General features: G+C 35.9%; 1 protein-coding gene across 1 annotated transcript in view; it reads left to right on the top strand.

Moving 5' to 3' along the window:
- The window catches only part of LOC111047255 (connectin), a 200387-nt gene that overhangs the window by 64996 nt on the left and 114637 nt on the right, over nucleotides 1-20754 (top strand). The window contains exon 3 of the mRNA XM_039437575.1: nucleotides 17620-18709. Coding sequence (XP_039293509.1) covers nucleotides 17635-18709 — 1075 coding nt within the window. The 5' untranslated portion in view covers nucleotides 17620-17634. The remainder of the gene's footprint in view (nucleotides 1-17619; nucleotides 18710-20754) is intronic.

The following is a 20754-nucleotide window of genomic DNA, read 5'->3' as shown; positions in this document are numbered from 1 at the left end:
AATGGTGAAATATCCGAAACCGGTCTCTCTAACCACTCACTGACTGACTGACTCACTCACTCACTCACTCACTTACTCACTCGCAGAACTAAAAATCTACCGGACCTAAAACGTTCAAATTTGGTAGGTATGTTCAGTTGGCCCTTTAGAGGCGCACTAAGAACGGATTTGGAAAAATTTCCAAAGATATGCCCGAAATCTGCGTTTTTCCAGCGTTTCCTCAACTTTATCGATAACAAATGAACAGAAAATGTTCAAATTTAGTACAGAAGCTCAGCTAGGGTGTAATAATGTTGTGTTAGAAGGAATTTGCAATAACGTCAAAGATACGCCCAAAATTAGCGTTTTTTCGCGTTTTCTCAGCTTTATCAAGAATGAATGGACAGCAAATGTTCAAATTTAGTACAGAAGCTAAGCTAGAGTGTAATAATGTTGTGTTAGAAGGAATTTGAAATAACGCCAAAGATACGCCCAAAATCTGCGTTTTTCCAGCGTTTCTTGCGCTTTCTCAGCTTTGACTTTCTGATGGATTGAAGCTCAAATGAAAAATGCAGGCGAGTGAAGCGAAGACGCTCAAGTCGGGGGTCCAGGGGGAGGAGCTCCCTGGCTAGACGGATATGGCGAGCGAAGCGAGCCTGACGGCTACTACTTTAATAAGAGCCTCTGAGAAGCTTAAAAAATGATAGCCCAAGGATAGCTGTTCCAGAGAGTATAGATCTGTTCCGGGTAGTAAAGTGGGATTTTGAAAAATACAGTAGCATGTGGAGGAAAAATATTGCATTTCAACTTCATGAGCTTCCAACTCCTAATTTTGTCTAATATCGGATATTTTCATTCAATCTCATCCAAGATTACAATATTATAGAAATGAAGTCCACAATTATGCATTATGCCATTAGCTGCAACTCAACACACCATTCCCGTCCACTGAATATTCCTGTAGGCTATTGATGATAGCAGATAGCATCCATTGCAGGCAATCCATACAGGAAGCCTAATAAAGAAACCGGTAGCCGCCATTAGCCTAATGGATTTCGCCTAATAATTGACTGACCCCTGGCTATGATGATGACGTGTAGCCTAATACCCGCCATAGTTATCTAGTTATCAGACGGATCCATAACTGATAGGATAATTTGGTTCATTAACTAGCTATCCTATCAATGATGTGATCTATTGCTTGCATAAATGCACTGGCTGATTGCGTACAATCAATTGCCGTGATAATAACTCACTGATCAATTAAAGCGCTTAACAGCTATATCAAATTGTATATACACAAACAATATGGTGTATTCCAGTGTCAACATTAACATACTATCACTATATCAACATACTGTTCTACTCGTATAGGTATTACAGTCATCATAAAATGTATAAATTCAGGGCTACTTTCTTGTATTTATAAGATAGAATTATAGTTTCCTATGATTTAATAAAATAATTCAATTTCCAATTCAATAGTATAATAAAGTTACTCGTTTAAAATAAGAGATAGTCAATGTTCTGTTGCATTAGTAAATTTATAATTAGGCCTATTATTTTCCTACATAAATAGAGTTTGTTTCTTGTGTAGAGCGTAGTAGTACTACTACTTTAAAGTCTTTAATTTTTTCTATTTCAAGAGAAGTGCACTCCAATAGGGCTTATGCCTAGGTGTGCCCATCTTCATTTCGCTTTATCTTTTTGTCCTCTAAAGCAAAACAATAATAATGTTAAATAATTTGTTTTTCGAAGGTGATTTTTATTAGTATTTTTAGCCGGTACAGTGTTTTGTAATAAGTTAATATTATGTTGTGCAGAATGAATTGATCCATTTATTATAATATAAAGTAGTCTATACAAGTAATTTCATAGCGATATAATAATGCTAATGTTATTAAAAGAACGATTCATTCATGGAGGAAGAAATTAAGTGAAATGAAAAATTAACAATTTGTTTTATTATTTTATTAATAATCATTACATTACATCAATTTTGGGAATTATCCCATTCGACAGGTAACTTGTCAGTACTAATACTATAATTCATACAATCAAAAAATAAAATATTTATTCAGCAAGTGTCAAGTATCATTAAGGAAGGTAATGATATATATTACATATATAAATAAATTTTCCTGGTAATAGAAATCTTGGTAATAGAAATAGAATGAATAAAAATATTCAATAATTTTATCAGTGAACAGTGAATATCTTATTCAAATGATGAAAAAAGAAAGACAGACAAAAAAAGCCACTGACTTAAGAATATTATTGAGAGAATGTTAATAAGAATGTTAACTGTAAGAATATTATAAGAATGTTATTTATACTAATAACAGAATAAGAATAATAAGAATACAAATTATAACTACTAATTTCGGTGATCACACCATCGAAACTAGCAGTTATAATTAATTGTTTTCCATATTTCATTAATTTCAAAGGGTACTAAAATTCTATTTTATAAGGTAATACAGTATATGAAAAATTGATAGGCAAGGTATGCATGCAGTAAAATATTATTACTACCCGTATATTAAGGGTATTAGAATATTACAACCATCCGAGCATTATATTGGATCATAATTTAAAATACAACCGATAATGACTTCTAGTAATTTTGAAAAATAAATTTGATTCTTCTCTTCTTCAAAATTCTCATCTCTGCACCTTTGAACTTTCGGGTACAGCTGTTCCCAGATATCATTTTATTAATGGAATTGAGGAATGCTTCGGAGAGTGCACAATCAATATTATTTGGAAGAGTAGACTAATAAGATTCGATATTCTTATATTCTATCGTTTATTGAATTTCTCATCCTTGAGATCAATGATCTGAGTATGATTAGCAAAGGGTCAAGTTGACTATGAATTCACTATCTTACAAGTTTTTCCAATATGACATTTAATTAATTGATAGCAGCTGTTTCACTCACGTCACAGGAAAAAGTAATAACAAATATTTGAAGCGTGTTAACTGTGATGAGTTATCGACAAAGTCATCAGACAAGTGCTTAATGTTCAGTTTAGAAGTGAAGTTGTTGCTTTGCTTTGCTACAATATACAGCAGCATAGCAACACAGCAGCTTTGACACTTTCCCAAGTTTTTCATTCGCCTGTCATAGTTGGAGAGTGGAAGACACTCGTCTTCTTCACCCCTCGTATTTTCTTCCTCTTTTACTCTCCTCCTCCTTGTTTTCTCCTTCTTCTTCTTCTCCTTCTTCTCTTCTTTTTCTTCCTCTTCTCCTTATTCTTCCTCCTTCTTTTTCTTCTTCTTCCTCTTCCTTCTTCTCCTTCTTCTTCCTCTTCTTCTTCTTCCTACTCTTCTAAATCTTCTTCTCCTTCTCCTGGGTTCTCCTTCTTCAGGGTTGTGTGGTAGAGAGGACCAGGAGTCCCAACTCCGCCCTAATAAAGGCAATTAATCAATCAATCTCCTTCTCCTGTCTTCTTTTTCTTCTTCTTCCTCTTCCTTCTCCTCCTTCTTCTTCTTCTTGCTCTTCTTCTTCTTCCTCCTCTTCTTCTTCTCCTTCTCCTGGGTTCTCCTTCTTTAGAGTTGTGTGGTAGAGAGGACCAGGAGTCCTAACTCCGCCCTGATAAAGGCAATAATTGATCAATTTATCAATCCATCTCCTCCTCCTGTATTCTTCTTCTTCTTCTTCTTCATCTTCTTCTTATTCTTCTTCCTCCCCTTTCTGTACCGCGATGAGTATCTTCTCTCCCTTCTTACCTGTCAGAACCTTTTCAATTTCAGTTCTCCGTTTTTCCACTCCTAGTTGGGAATAAAAAGTGTAGATCTCTTCTATTTTTCCTCCTTTCAACTCTTCCTCTCTCTTTTCTACTCCATATTATGATAGTTGGTGTGTGAAAGGTGTCCGACCCGACTTATTTCTCTTTTCATTCACCATCTCCCTCTTTTCTATTTTTCATCTATTCTCCCTCTTTCTCTGTTGTACCCCACGAATACACGTATGTCGTGAGATATCGATGTATGGCCCCTTCTGAAATATCCAGCACTTCCGGTATAAGGGGTGAGGTTGACTTTTTATTAATTTAGGCTTCATGCCAAAACTTGGTCAGGAAATTCTCTTTCCTTCTTCGCTTTCTTGTCATGGAATTCACCTACTATCACTTTCTTTGTTTATCTCGTTCTTCACATCATGTACTCCACCTTCCACATTCTATTTACTCTCGGATGCTTTTTTCCTCTCTCTTCTCCCGATTTTCTCCTCATATTAATATTCTTATTTTTTCGATTTTTCCCTTGGTATTCTCCCATTAATATTTTCCTTGTTTTTCTTCAAATATTTTTATTCTCGTTTCAATATCACATTCTTCCATTAGCCTAGTTCTTTTCTCATCTTCCTAAATCCTTTCTATCTTCTATTTTTTAACCTGTTTGACCTATTACTCGTATACTCTCTTTATTCTCTCTCTTGCAATTATTGTTGCTATTCTCCTACTACTTCTCCTTCCTTCTCCCTCCCACTTCTTCTCCTTTCTTCTTTCTCCTACTTCTCCTCCTTTCTCCTTTCTCCTACCTCTTCTCCTTTCTCCTACTTCTTCTCCTTTCTCCTTACTCTTACTTCTTCTCCTTTCTCCTACTTCTGCTCCTTCATCCTTTCTCCTACCTCCCCTCCTTTCTTCTCCTTTCTTCTCACTCCCACTTCTTCTCCTTTCTTCTTTCTCCTACTTCTTCTCCTTTCTCCTACTTTTTCTCCTTCCTCTTTCCTCTCACTTCTTCTCCTCTCCTTTTTTCTACTTCTTCTCCTTTGTCTCATTTCTTCTATTTTCTCCTACTTATCATCATTCCTCCTTCTTCTTCTCTACTCACTCACTGTCTCGTTCTAAACTTCCTTTGTACATCATATTCACCTTCTCTGTTATTCTTCAATTTAATATAATTCCATCTTATTCTTTACAATTTTCCACTCTCTGTTCAACCTCTGCAAATTTTAATCAACTTCATTTGCTGTACCCATATCCTTCCCCTAACTTCTCTCATTCTCTTACCATCTCTACTCATCTTTATTGCTCTCCCGCCCTATTCTTCAATGTCTTTTTCCTTTCTCTTCCATATTCTGTTCCTTGTTTTCCGTTTGTCTCTTCCTAGCTCTTTTTTATACTGTTCCCTCCTATATCCCCTCTTTTTTCTAACCCGCTTCTTCACTTTGTTTTTCCTCTTTCATCGCATTTCCCCATATAATTCGATATCTCACTTCCCACTTTTGTCTTTTTCTACAAAACTACTCTTCTTATGCTTTCACTCTTCACGCTTTTATCCATCAAAACTTTGTCTCTTTCTTTTCTTCTTCCTTTCCCTTGTACTCTCATTCATTATCTTCAAATGCCTTCTTCTCTCCACGCTTCCCTCTAAATTCTAAAGTAATAAAACATTTCTTCTCCTCCTTCCTCTATCCACTTTTCTCTTACCTTCCTTATGAAATTTACACATCTATCAAAGGATTCTCTTCCTCCTTTCCTTCATCTCTTCTCTTTGTTCTCTCCTCCATAATTTTCATCCATAATTTTGCTGTATTGTAAGCTATTGTATATAAGTGTATAAGCCAGTATATATTGTGATCTACATGAATAAAGTACTCAATCAATCAATCAATCTCCTCTTCTATCTCACTAGCCTATCTCTCTCAAAATTTTGTTGGTTTTCTCAAGGTAGAAGGCCAAACTCATACACACCTATATACTCACACACACAAATACATCTTCTATACACTCTCACACTTGAACACACACTCAACTCTCCCACACACCAACACACGCACGCACACGACCGTATGCCACCACTAAGTTGATCAAACAGGGAAAGGGCCGAGAAAAGTCAACTCTCCGAACTACTCTAGTGACATTATCTTCTCATTGGCAGCATCCAATGCTCCCCATTTAGCAAATGCTGACAGTTGTAAGTGAACAGGTCGACCTGGCCAACAGCGAACTCACATTGGCGTGTATCCCTTTTCCACTTCTATCAACACCTCTGAAACTCTCGCCCCGCGTTGTTTGATGTTTGTTTCTTAACTGCTTTTCCATTGCTCCAATGTTGTTTCAGTGTCCTCAAACTATCAAATTTCGTGTACTGGTACTTCTAGATCCATTATACGTAATGTAAGTGGAGGTTGATTAAGTTAATTCGATTGTATGGTAAAAAGTAAATTCGTATGGCTTTTGTTGGTGGGGAGTCCCTTGCGGGAAGGTCCCACCGCCTGAATATATAATTCAAGCCGTCAATGGGCCTTACGACTGTCATACTTCAGCCGGGACCGACAGTTCAACGTGCTCATCCGATAACATGGGAGTGATCTGGTTAAAAAACGTTTGGTATTGAGAGGGTTTGAACCCGGCATCTTTATGCTGCTACGCAGGCACTCTATCCACTAGACCACGGATCACTCCATTGTATGGTATAAGATATTTATAACAAACATGTAAGTGAAGCTGAAGTTGTGGTAGGTGTTACCATGATACCTGGTTCTGTAATATGAATTAATTTTTGAACAAATATAGTGGTATTGACAACCTCAACGTCTTATCATAGAGAAACAATAGCATAATTAGATATCCCATTGTATAGGGCGTTTATGTCGCAACTTTTACTGTTATCTCAAGCCGATAGTCCACGTAGTTCTTTCGCGTGAAGCTAGTAGTCTCTCATACTGTGCCGTTCATACACTCTTACACCCGATCTGACACTTAACGCTAGAATCGATCAATCTGTGATAGAATATGATTCTGATAAGATATTGAGTAAGATATCCACCGCGTTTCAAGTGACATCGAGGTTTGTTACAAAGTATTACCATAGAGAAACAATAGCGTAAGTAGATATCCCATGGTATAGGGCGTTTATGTCGCAACTTTTACTGTTAACTGAAGCCAATAGTCCACGTAGTTCTTTCGCGTTAAGCTGTTTGACACTGGTAGACTCTCAAATTGTGCCGTTCATAGACTCTCACCTCAACAAAACAGTGAAAACCGACAGTAATAATGATAATAATTGGCTTGAGATAACAGTAAAAGTGGCGACATAAACGCCCTATACCATGGGATATCTACTTAAGCTATTGTGTATCTATGTCTTATTCTTTCAACTACTTTTATTTATTTTTTTCCAATCACTTGATAATGGCATTATATAGCCGAAACATGTTGTGATTGAACAATTTTGAAAGGGTACTTGGATTTCCAATTTTTATTTATATTTTCAACACTATTATGATGACTTGAAGATACGATTCACGTGAAAAACATTATATATTATCTCCACTCAATATTATTCGACTTCTGATACCGTAAATGGCAAGATATAGCGCAAATTTTTGAGATTGAGGTCTTGTTAATGCTGTTTCTATCGATTAGTTTTCATCGATAGTTATTAGACATAGTTTACGAAATAAATAATTGTGTGTGTAAAATGAAATGAATTGAATTGAATTGAAATAAACTTCATATAGGGAATATTTAATTCTTATAAATTAATATCACCTTATTCTTGGGATATTAGAGTGCTACAAGTTAGACCTATCACAAATTACGTTTTTCAACTCTCTCTATAATTTTGTTATTGTTCTCACTCTTTGAATCTCTAAGCTATTTTATCAAGTTGGATTCACACACAACAGTGATAGTTACCAGTCGAATAATTCCCACGAGCTCTAATTGGACTATTCTTACTCAGCCCAGGCGAGTGAGTATGAATTATACCATTCGAACTTATGATAATCATATTTTCACTGTTTATTTCTACTGTTGTAGGCGAATCCAGCTTTAGGGGATGTTTTATTATTTTAAAATTTGAACTATGTCAGACATTTGTTTGGAATTCAAAAAGGCATTCGCCCATAACCGTTCCTCTCACAATTTCTATAATCGTAGCCGAATAAGTTCCACAGAAGTCATAGATTATTGTAAATTTTAAGCTGCAGACAGACTTATGCACCACAAGCATACGCATTTCACTTATGATCAGCTGAGTCTATGCCTATTATATCTGTATATTACTGTTCCTGTACAAATACAGATATAGCAAACTCAATATCAGCTGATGAAGAGCGAAATGCGCGGGTTCGTGCACTACCTCCGTAAACAAAGCCGTAGTGCATTCGTGTGACGTCAGCACAGGTACTGCTCCTACACCAATAGAAACACAAGCTGATATAGATCAGCTAAAATCAACAAATTTCTATTGGTGTATGAGCCCTACCTGTGCTGACGTCACACGAATGCACTACGGCTTTGTTTACGAAGGTAGTGGTTCGTGACGCATAGGTCTGTACACAGTTTAAAGGTATGTACAGACTTGTGCGTCTCATACACGCGCATTTCATTTCCCATTAGCAGATTCTCAACTCATTATATCTGTATCTTACTGTTGCTGTACAAATACAGATATAATAAGCTGAATGTCAGCTGATGGCAAACGAAGTGCGTGTGCTCGTGGCGCATCAGTCTGTACGCAGCTTAATAGAACTGCATGGCAAATATTAACCATATAGACCCACATGCATCATCTACACGTGAAGTTATAATGACGAGAATAGTGGCATGTTGATCAATTAGGGGAGTTGGTGAGTTAATGAGTTGAGTTAGTGAGTTAACAGTGGTCAGTGTTGTCTAGGAACCGAATTACAAATCAGTCGTCAGGTCAACTAATTGCAACTAACAGGTCCAAATTGAGTTTTGTAGTCGGTTGTTGTCACCTGCTCTGAGATCCATCTCAAATAGTCAGCGTTGGTTAAATGGGAAGCCTTGTTGCTGTCTATGAGCGTTGCTGACAGTTGAGAGTGAGTGTCACCAGCGCCTCGCCACCTAATCAACGATTCTCGCATGAAAAAGTGGCGTCGGGGCGTCACCGACTAAATTAGAATACAGAGGAATATAGTGGGGGCGGTCAACTAATATTGAAAGCACGAGTTTCAGCGGAATTGTTGGTTGTGTGGAATCATTGAAAGACCGCCATTATAGATAGCATGCAATTGAACTATGGAATAACTCGTTCGATTGTTTTTCATATGAATTTGAAGCTATTTATATCGGGAATTATATTTGGTAAGAGGTTAAAGAAGAGTGGAAAATTGTAAAAACTTTCTAATTGAGAGAAGCAGGAGTATTCAATGAGTACTTAAGAGATTGAATTGGACAGCACATTTAAAACTTACAAATATCGGGGCACCGAGCTTTGCACGTTATTTATTCATTGATAAACAGAACACAATTCTTCAAAATGATTGGGGAAGGACTAACAGGCACAGCCCAAACCTGTTTCTTCCCCAAATTTCGATTTATACTCCATAAATGGTCCAAAAAGTAGGTTATGGTCCATACACTTGAATTCAGGTTCAATTTTCAGTCCAAACATTTAAAAACAAAAAAGTTATAATTTAGATTGTTTACAAACCAAATTGAATAACACTCACTATTTATGAAAACACAAATTTCAAATTGTCAACCACTTTTTATTATTATAGATTAATAATAAATTAATTAATTCAGCCACAGCTGAAGATGTGGCTGGTAAAGCCACGAAACCTGGTTCTGTATATATTATAATAATAAAAAGTGGTTGACAATTTCAAATTTGTGTTTTCATTATGGAAAAGTACCACAACACAACTGTAATATCACTAATCACTTAAAACTCTAAAATAATTATCAACTTTGAATATAATGATCAATGTCATGTCAACAAATCAGATTATTTTGATCGACTCTATTAAAATTTCTAGTTTTCTCGCGAGATACGGTGAGCTGATTGATTACACAGCTGATCTCCCACACAAGCACACGCATCTTCTGTTATCGACAGACGACTAAATTATCATCTCTTTTTCAAGGATGAATGATCCTTTTCATGTTCTTCAGAAAGTTTTCCCAGGGATGAGACCTAGTGCATCGAATTTTTATATCATAAACCTACTGTGTTCCAAATTTCGTGGAAATCGTTAGAGCCGTTTTCGAGATCCGTTAACATAAATAACCATATAAATAACAAGATAACCAGATATATAATTGCCAGATAGCCAGATATATAAATATATACAGAAATTGCTCTTTCAATATAATAGGATAATATGGAAGGACTTTCATACGTTCCCAGATATTTATATGGAATATCATCACACAGATTAGTATTATATGCGTTTCCACAGGACAAATCTTTTTAAAGATTCTCTTTTTGACTAAACATATCTTTTTAAATCCATCCATCCACAGACTCTACAGAGCTGCAGATTTTGGTCTGTAGATTTATTTACATTATTCCACAAGTTTCCGATTAATCTTATTAAATAATATGCTTTTAATCAAGAAGTGGTTAGATAAGAATACCTTAAGTTTAAATATTGAAAAAACAAATTACATAACTTTCTCTGCAAATAGAGTAGGGCAGCCTAACGTGAATCAAGATTTGAGACTCCATTCTCAGTGCAAACATTTAAAAACAAAAAAGTTATAATTTAGATTGTTTACAAACCAAATTGAATAACACTCACTATTTATGAAAACACAAATTTCAAATTGTCAACCACTTTTTATTATTATAGATTAATAATAAATTAATTAATTCAGCCACAGCTGAAGATGTGGCTGGTAAAGCCACGAAACCTGGTTCTGTATATATTATAATAATAAAAAGTGGTTGACAATTTCAAATTGTGTTTTCATTATGGAAAAGTACCACAACACAACTGTAATATCACTAATCACTTAAAACACTAAAATAATTATCAACTTTGAATATAATGATCAATGTCATGTCAACAAATCAGATTATTTTGATCGACTCTATTAAAATTTCTAGTTTTCTCGCGAGATACGGTGAGCTGATTGATTACACAGCTGATCTCCCACACAAGCACACGCATCTTCTGTTATCGACAGACGACTAAATTATCATCTCTTTTTCAAGGATGAATGATCCTTTTCATGTTCTTCAGAAAGTTTTCCCAGGGATGAGACCTAGTGCAATCGAATTTTTATATCATAAACCTACTGTGTTCCAAATTTCGTGGAAATCGTTAGAGCCGTTTTCGAGATCCGTTAACATAAATAACCATATAAATAACAAGATAACCAGATATATAATTGCCAGATAGCCAGATATATAAATATATACAGAAATTGCTCGCTCAATATAATAGGATAGTATGGAAGGACTTTCATACGTTCCCAGATATTTATATGGAATATCATCACACAGATTATTATTATATGCGTTTCCACAGGACAAATCTTTTTAAAGATTCTCTTTTTGACTAAACATATCTTTTTAAATCCATCCATCCACAGACTTTGCAGAGCTGCAGATTTTGGTCTGAAGATTTATTTACATTATTCCACAAGTTTCCGATTAATCGATTGCGAGGAACAATTAGTAGGAATTCTTACAACTTCATTTTTATTGCTCGAACGATTCTAGAACTGAAAACGCAATTTCAACATATTTAAAAAGTGGTTGACAATTTAAATTTGTGTTTTCATTATGGAAAAGTACCTCAACATCAATCACAACACAACTGTACGATTATAGAACTCTTCCAACACACAGTGAATATAATAATGTATGTAATATCACATCTATGAAGGTGCTTCTTGTTTACAGTTCAGTAAATATGATTTACCATCTAGATTTTGTGATTGAAAAATGTTTCTTTGGTTTCACCATTCGAAAATAATATCATAATTGCCGTATACTTTAGGTTTGCACTATGAAAAAACGTTTTCGAAACTATTAAATACTAGCCGTCAGGCTCGCTTCGCTTGCCATATCCGTCTAGCCAGGGGGTTCCGCCCCCTGGACCCCCGACTGGATCGTCCACAAATGAGATAAGCGGGCTCACTTCGCTCGCCTGCATGTAGACCTCAGCGGAACCTCTGTACCGAATTTGAACGTTTTATGTCAATTTGATCTCGAAAATTTGAGAAAACGTAGAAAAACGCTGGTACTATATCGGCGTATCTTTGGAGAAAAATATTTATTCACCTCAGCTAAACCTGTGTACTGAATTTTTCCAATATATTTCCATCAATTATTGAAAAATGTGAGAATACGCAGAAAAGCTGTGAAAAACGTTGGAAAAACTCTAATTTTGGGCGTATCTTTAGCGTTATTCCAAATTCTTTCTAACACAACATTATTACACCCTAGCTTAGCTTCTGTACTAAATTTGAACAATATCTATTCATTTGTTCTCTATAAAGCTGAGAAAGCGCAAAAAAACGCTGGGAAAACGCAGATATTGGGCGTATCTTTGGCGTTATTTCAAATTCCTTCTAACACAACACTATTACACCCTAGCTTAGCTTCTGTGCTAAATTTGAACAATTTCTGTTCATTTGTTCTCGATAAAGCTGAGAAAACGCTGGAAAAACACAGATTTTGGGCGGTTCTTCGACGTTATTGCCAATTTCTCTCTAACACAACATTATTACACCGTAGCTGAGCTTCTGTACTAAATTTGAACATTTTCTGATCATTTGCTCTCGATAAAGCTGAGAAAACGCTAAAAAACGATGGAAAATGCAGATTTTGGGCGTATCTTTGGAAATTTTTCCAGATCCGTTCTTAGTGCTTCTCCTGGCCCTTTGGAGGACATACCTACCAAATTTGATCGTTTTTGGTTCGGTAGATTTTTAGTTCTGCGAGTGAGTGTGTAAGTGAGTGAGTCAGTCAGTCAGTCAGTCAGTGAGTGCTATTCAGCTCTTATATAGATAGATAGACTATTATGGACTTTGAAAACTCCATGGACTATCAGAAAACTCTCTAGAGAAATGCTCCAAAACTATTCAAACTTTCGAATATCCAGCTTACATATTATTATGTATTCTCTTTCAGTCTTCATTGACCCTGCACCATTGAAAGAATTGCATTGAACAATGCAAATGCTTATCATAATCATACAAACTCTCAGCAAATAACAGAAATAATGCATGGTTTGTCTCTGTCAGATTGGAAGCAATGCAAGCAGATAATGCGGTCAGCATGTTTTTTCTATAGGGTGAACCTGAAGGGTAAACATGACGAATTTGACGAAAACAAACCAACAAGTTGATGTCAATTTGACCTGCACTGATGTCCTCCATTGTTTTCAAACTCGCTGACTCGCCTGTTATGTGTCCATCAAACAAACCCTCAAAAACACACACTCTCACTCTCTCTCATCATGAATAAATTGATCTAATCTAGTCGTTCTCACTTTCTCTTGAACTTCCATTCTCTGTTCTCTCTGCATTTATTGGGTCCTATTATTAATATTATTCCTTTGTACTCTTTTCAACTTAATCATCTTTCATCCACACTTTCTCTCTCACATACAAGGTCATTTTTACTCCCTCATTATTTTCCCACTATCACTTTTCCATTCCCTATCAATGAAATCATCATTATTATTGATTATAAGCAATCTCAATTATCACTCACTATCTCTTTCTTTTGAGAGTTATTATTCCTTCTCACTCTCCCTGTTCTTTGTGAGCAAACACTCAATTCATCCTCTCATATTCACTTTCTTATTGTTCTCATTCTCTCACACAATAATATTCATTCTCACTTTTTCTCTTACACTCTTTTTTCGCTCTTTCTCCTTCCTACACATTCTCTCCCTCCCACTCTTGACCGACAAGAGAAAAAGAGAGAATAGAAGAGTGTGGAGTGAGGGTCTTATGTCAACGTTATTGTGAGAGTGAATAAGGGTAAGAGAGAGAAAGATCATGTGAGGAAGAGAAAGAGAGAAAAAGCAAGCCCAGGTAAGGTCTTGCTATAATATTATCAACTACTCTTTCTCTCACACTCTCCCACTGACTTTATTTTTTCTCTTCCTCTCTCTACCATTGAAATATTGTTCTCCAATTGTATTTATAAATTATGTTCAAGATTCTCTTCTATTACATTATGTGATTGTATTCTGATTGAGAATTTTATTTCTTTATATTAAGTGTAATTTTTTATTTTGTAAAGTGTTGAGTGGCAGAGAGGAACTGGAGTCCTAACTCCGCCCTCATAAAGGCAAATAATCAATCAATCAATCTACTCTAACTCCAACTACTCTCTCACACTCTCTCTCTTTCACACACACTTCTCCATTTCTTCCAATCACTCTTCTCTTTCACTCTCTCTCATTTTTCCACGTACTCTTTTTTCCTCTCTCTACTCTATCTGAATCTACACTCTTCCTCTCTCACTACTTGACAACCCTCATCGAGGGTTGAGTGTAAGAGAGGGCCGGCTGCGCCCTAACTCCGCCCTCCCAGGTAAAAAGAAAGGCAGCTATTCTATTCTATTCTATTCTACTTCAACTCTTCTAACTACTCTTCTCTTTCTCTCTCACTCGCGACATCCAAGTAACAATTGATAAATAAAATCGATCTATCTATAACTATCTCTTCCTCACCCTTTCTCTCTGTATTCACTCTCTCTCCTTGCACACTCTCACTCTCATGCACACATCATAATAACGTTGACAGCCGCATCAACACAAACATAAAATCTGAATTATCACAGCATGATGGACAAACCAGACCGTAATTCAAACACAGTCAACAATTCAGGCTAGTCCTATAGTGTTACTATCTTCATGTATAGCTGGTCCCACATTGACATCAAATATAGTCACTGAAGCTGCTCCCTGTTTACGCTGCCCTCTACCGGAATAATCCCGCAACATCATTGGTTGACATTGGTCTGCTGGACTCTGAATCATTAAATCATTCATATGTGTTGGGCCTTGAGTGATGGCATGAGCCTAAAGTTGCTTTTATCAGCCTGAAAGTTTGTAATGTGTGCTGAGTTATTTATTTGAAGCACACGATTTGTTGGGAGCAAATTTTGAGACATCACACACTTTAGGACTGGTGGAATTTGTAATAATTGTAGATTCCTCAAAACTGTTATTCTGTTTCACGAGCCTAATGTTCCTATTATCAGCCTGAAAATTAGAAATGTGTGCTGGGCTATCTATTTGAAGCACACGATTTCTGAGAGACATATTTTGATATATCACACACTTTAGGACTGGTGGAATTTGTAATAATAATTTTAAATTCATTAGAACAGTTATTCTGTGTCATAATCTACTGTGTCAGATTTACCGGAGCTGTGAAGCTGACAGATTTGATTTTAGATTCACTTTAAATTGGACAGATAGACATCACACATTTCGATGTAATTTTTGTGATAATTTAAGTTTGATTAGAACCGTTATTTTGTGTCACAATCTACTGTGTCAGATTTACCTGGGCTGGAGAGATGAGGAAGTTTTCAATAATGACACCTTGTAACCATTAGTTATCTGGTAATAGTCTATGGTAATTGATAATTTTAGCTATGAAGATTGTATTATTATGGATAATGATCCGCTACATTATTTTGGTGGCATGCCAAATGACCGATTCCCATTCGGCCGAAATTATTATTTTGTCGCAAAAGATCGAAAATTGGAGAATCCCAAATGGTAGAATTGAAACTTGTACTTTCCCAAATGGTCGAATCCCAAATGATCGAAAAGTTTTAATAGTAATCTCATTTGGCCGAAAATCTCAACTGTCGCAAAAGGTCGAAAATTTGATTTTCCCATCTGACCGATTCTCAAACAGTCGAATCCCATTTGGTAGAAAAATATTTTAGTTTGTCGCAAATGATCGAATCTCATCGGCTAGATGAGATTCGACCATATGGGAAAACAAAACTCTTCTACCTAATAGGATTCGATCATTTGCGACGAACTGCTACATTTTTCTATCAAATGGGATTCGACTGCTTGAGAATCGGTCAGATGGGAAAATCAAATTTTCGACCTTTTGCGACAGCTGAGATTTTCGGCCAAATGAGATTACTATTAAAACTTTTCGATCATTTGGGATTCGACCATTTGGGAAAGTACAAGTTTCAATTCTACCATTTGGGAATCTTCAATTTTCGATCTTTTGCGACAAAATAATAATTTCGGCCAAATGGGAATCGGTCATTTGACATGCCACTAAAACTTGAACTTTCCCAAATGGTCGAATCCCAAATGATCGAAAAGTTTTAATAGTAATCTCATTTGGCCGAAAATCTCAACTGTCGCAAAAGGTCGAAAATTTGATTTTCCCATCTGACCGATTCTCAAGCAGTCGAATCCCATTTGATAGAAAAATGTTGTAGTTTGTCGCAATTGATCGAATCTCATCGGCTAGATGAAATTCGACTATATGGGAAAGTATACTCTTCGACCTTTTGGGATTCGGTCAGATGGGACCCCACGATTATTTTGTGATTCATCAATATAGGAATAGAAAACACTTGTGCGAATAATTCTGTAAATAGTCTTCACACAGATCCTATACTAGAATCAAGTGGGAAACTGCCCTCTTGAATGAGTTGCTTCCTCCAGTATTATTGATAGATTTTGAAAATATATTGATAGTCAGGAATCATTTCATCATAGTCCAATCATGTTTTTAAAGTTTGATGTTTTATTGGAGAAATTAATTACTCGATTGTATTTCCAATAATTGATTGAACAATAACCCAAACAACTATGGAAATTCAACGGTATTTGAATAGTTTATATTCAACTTTGATATATTCGACGGTAATTTGATGTAATTCAGTCAATAACTGTGAATGTTTGAGTATTTAAAAGCTGTAATGTTTCATGTTCCTTTCACCTTTCAACTTTCAACTATGTGATTCAACAGTATTTGAATACATTATATTCAACTTTGATATTTAACGGTAATTTGATGTAATTCAATCAATTACTGTGAACGTTTGAGTATTTAAAAGCACTAATGTTCCATGTTCTTTCTATCTTCAGTGTATTTACTTGATTGATCCTACACTATTGTTGAATACCATCTATTTCCAATACTTTTGAATTGGATTGAGAAACTTGAAAGAGGAATAAAATACTCAGGCCAGGTTGCACAAAAGCCTGTTGAATTTTAATCATGATTAAATGCCACGGACAACAATCGGAGAAGGCTTTCTGGAGAAGATGGTTTCCTTCATTTATCCTTGTGGCATCTGATTACGGTTTAAATTAATAGGCTCTTATGCAACCAAACCCAAGTAATAAAAAGATTAAAAATTTCATGTTCCTTCCATCTTCAGGGTTTTTACCTGAAAGACCAAGTAATATTGTTGAATAATTTATATATTCTATACTTTTTGAATGAATTGAGCACTTGAAAGAGAAATAAATATTCAAATTTATCTTTGTGAAAACAAAATTATTGTCTACCTACTATGATTAGAATGTGCTTGCGTGCTCATTATCTTGTTCTTAGCAATATTGTTGAATATTCTCTTTTTTATATTCTTTTTGGATGAATTAAGCATTTGAAAGAAAAAGAATACTTAGATTCCTCTTTGTGAAGACAAAATACTATGATTAGAATGTGCTTGCGTGCTCATTATCTTGTTCTTAGCAATATTGTTGAATACTTTCTATTTTATATTCTTTTTGAATGAATTAAGCATTTGGAAGAGAAATAAATACTTGGATTTCTCTTGGTGAGGGAGAAATGCTATGATTAGAATGTGATTGCGTGATTATTATCTTGCTCTTTGGAAATAATACTCTGATTTTTAATATTTTGTTTGTTATGGGAACTCATCACAACATGTTTTCTTCTCTGTTACAGCTAAAATCGTACAACATGGCCTCGGAAAGAACAGATAGAAAAAGCTGGAAACAAACGACCCTCTTCATCCTCATCTGCTACCTAGTTCTGGTGTCCTCCGCTAGGAGCAGAGCGAGAGGCGATCGCAGGAAGCCGCAGAAAATGGACGATTTCATGAAAAACGATGACGACATCAACATCTGCAACCTGCAGGCTCACAGGCACCTCAACATCTACTGCATCTGCGACAACATGCTCACTGCATCAACATCCACCTGTTGGATATTCCAACATGGCGAGAAGCCCGACGCTGCCATTTGGGACAAATTTGAGTCACAGCCATTGATTACCAAGATGGAGTTCCACTATCGAGCTGTAACCGCTCAGCATTTCGTACCTACACGTGCATTGAGCCGTATGAGACAGTTGAAGACTTTGGAGATTGTTTACGGGAATATTGACAGGGTGAACCCGTTCGCCTTCGGGAATCTGACACAGTTACAAGATCTAGCGCTGACTAGGAATCAAATTGTGAACTTGGAGCCGTATGCGTTTTCGAATCTGCCAGAGTTGAAAGTGATTACGCTGGGGGAGAACCATATCGTGGAGTTGAAAAGAGATGTGTTTGTGGATTTGCCCAACTTGAGGAAGTTGTATATCGACAGGAATAATCTGACAACGATTCACGAGAAGGCGTTCGCACATTTGGTGGACTTGGAGGAGCTTGAGTTGCATGGGAATCAGTTGACAGCCATAACTCCACAGACGTTCTCGGGGTTGAGACGGTTGAAACGATTAGACCTTCACCAGAATCGACTATCAGTGATTGGCGAGGGGACTTTTGTGGAGATGCCCCACCTTGAGGAGCTGATACTTGAGGGTAATCGCCTCCAGTACCTGAACGAGCGCGCGTTCGCCGGTTTGAAGCATCTTTCGCGTCTCATTTTGGGGGAAAATCGGCTACAGAACTTGCAGCCGGGAATTCTTCAGCCGATGCCCAACCTGACCTACCTGGATCTGAGAGACAACTCCCTGGAGACGCTAACTCGAGAGACGCTGCTCCCCATGGAGGCCAACTTGAAGAATATGTCTTCCTACTTCTTGCTGGAAGGTGAGTCGATTCTATTCTCCTTTTTTAATATTCATTGATTTCTGTATCGTTGTTCAAAATTGATGTTTTGTGATGATCTTATAGACAGGGAATTGTGATGTATCTTATGGACAGGGAATGAATTGAAAGTTGATGTATCTAGAAGACAGGGAATGAATAAAATGTTTCTCCTCCTCTGATAGTGTAGTTAGATGTCGTATTGACATCGAATAAGACTATGAATTTGGATTTCAACTGAGGTTCTGAAAGATCAATCATATAGATTCATTTCATTAATTGGACAAAATACTACAATCATAATACAATTAGGACATTGAAGGAAAACTCATATTGATCATGAATAACTCATTATTTCGTAATTCTCGATATCAAACTTTTTGAAAGAAACGATATGGAACTGCCTGATTTGACAGAATTTCATTCTAGAGTGATTGTTTGTTTCTTGACCTGAGCTATAAATGAAAAATGAACTGGAGTTTCCTAAATATAACTGAATACTACTAGGACTAAGAATATTATCCCATATTCAGCTGTCAAGCTTCAGTAAGTTATCACAGAATATTAATAATGTTGTAAGGCACTTGGTGTCGGTACGCCAAACTTTCTCGTTTGGTCGAAAATACTTCAATATTGATAAAACTATGAGTTTGAACTGAGGTTATGGACCAAAATATTCAAAATTAATAACAATTGAAAGAGCTACCGTGAATGTTCACACTACTCACACTCTTCAATCTATTTATTTTATTATTCAGAAGAGTCAGGCATTGAAAAATGTATTTGCAAAATTTCCAGTGGTTTTCTTTACATGATCACCACTGAGCTCACTGTGGTCAATCTAACAAATTTGTTGTAATTTGTGAGTCGATTGTTATAAGGATATTGTTCATATTTCTAGAATTATATTTCTTTGCTATAAATTAATCATCATCTCAAATTCTCTGAATTCTAAAACTAGCCTCTGTATAATTTACGTTTTGGAGGATTATGAATATTATTCATATATGCATTTCTTTCTCTTAATAATCAATTTCTTTTATGGTGATTATTGTATTTTTTTGATTGGTGAGCAATTTTTGGGATTTTGTCGTGTGCTCCCATATTGTTGAAAATAAATGAATACTATTCTATTATTATTATCTTGATTGCTATGATGTGATGGTTTTGGAGTTCTCTACCGGAATTTTCAGTTTTCCACCAAAACTGGAAATTTGAAACTATCCGAGTGGAAATCGGCAATCAGTATTTTTGGGCTCAGGCTGGTTATAGAGTCACAATTTTTTCTCTAATAGAAGCAAAAAATTATAGCTGCTTCTGTACTTTGACTGCTATTCTACCGGCTTCTATAAATTGCGCTCTTGCTGTTAGCGAGTTCCATATTCAATAAGCAGACGTGAATAATCATCAACCAAAATAGAGGTAACGTGTGGTAGCTGTGTGATGATGAATTATTCATCGTGAAATTCATTATTCCCTTACACTGATTGCGTGTGGTTTTAGCCCTCTCTTTCCTCTGTTGAACGACAACTTCATTAATAGTCTTTTATATCAATGGGTAAAGTTAAATGGCTGTGTAACTTGACAAAGTGTGTTTCGAGGCAAATTAATGGGCCTCGATTTTTAGATGACAACTCATTCATAGAATAATTTATTCATCCACTTGTAAGTAGAGTCTTCATAAACATTTATCAAATCATTTATTGTAAGGCTTCCTTCCGGAGTAGTGTAGAATTATATTATAACATGACAAGATCTCTTTACTTCCAAGTAAAAGTGAACTATATTCAGCTAGAAGGGATCAGAGGAATAACGCACACAGTAAAAAATTTTCAAAATTGAGATTTTCATTGCAACAGTTGGCTATCATGCAAAATCATACAGAGATATATTGAACATAATTTTAGATATAAGCAGAAGAAGAAACAGTATACAGAGTAGTAAAATAGAGAAACAATAGCAATACGCTATTGTTTCTCTATGGTAGTAACGCACAAAGCTTGACATGTAATGTCGAGCAAGGTCACTCAGAGGAAAAATGAACAGAG

The sequence above is a fragment of the Nilaparvata lugens genome, chromosome 11 (genome assembly GCF_014356525.2).
Source record: "Nilaparvata lugens isolate BPH chromosome 11, ASM1435652v1, whole genome shotgun sequence".
Classification (NCBI taxonomy): Eukaryota; Metazoa; Arthropoda; class Insecta; order Hemiptera; family Delphacidae; genus Nilaparvata; species Nilaparvata lugens.
This window is presented reverse-complemented; position numbering and strand designations above follow the sequence as displayed.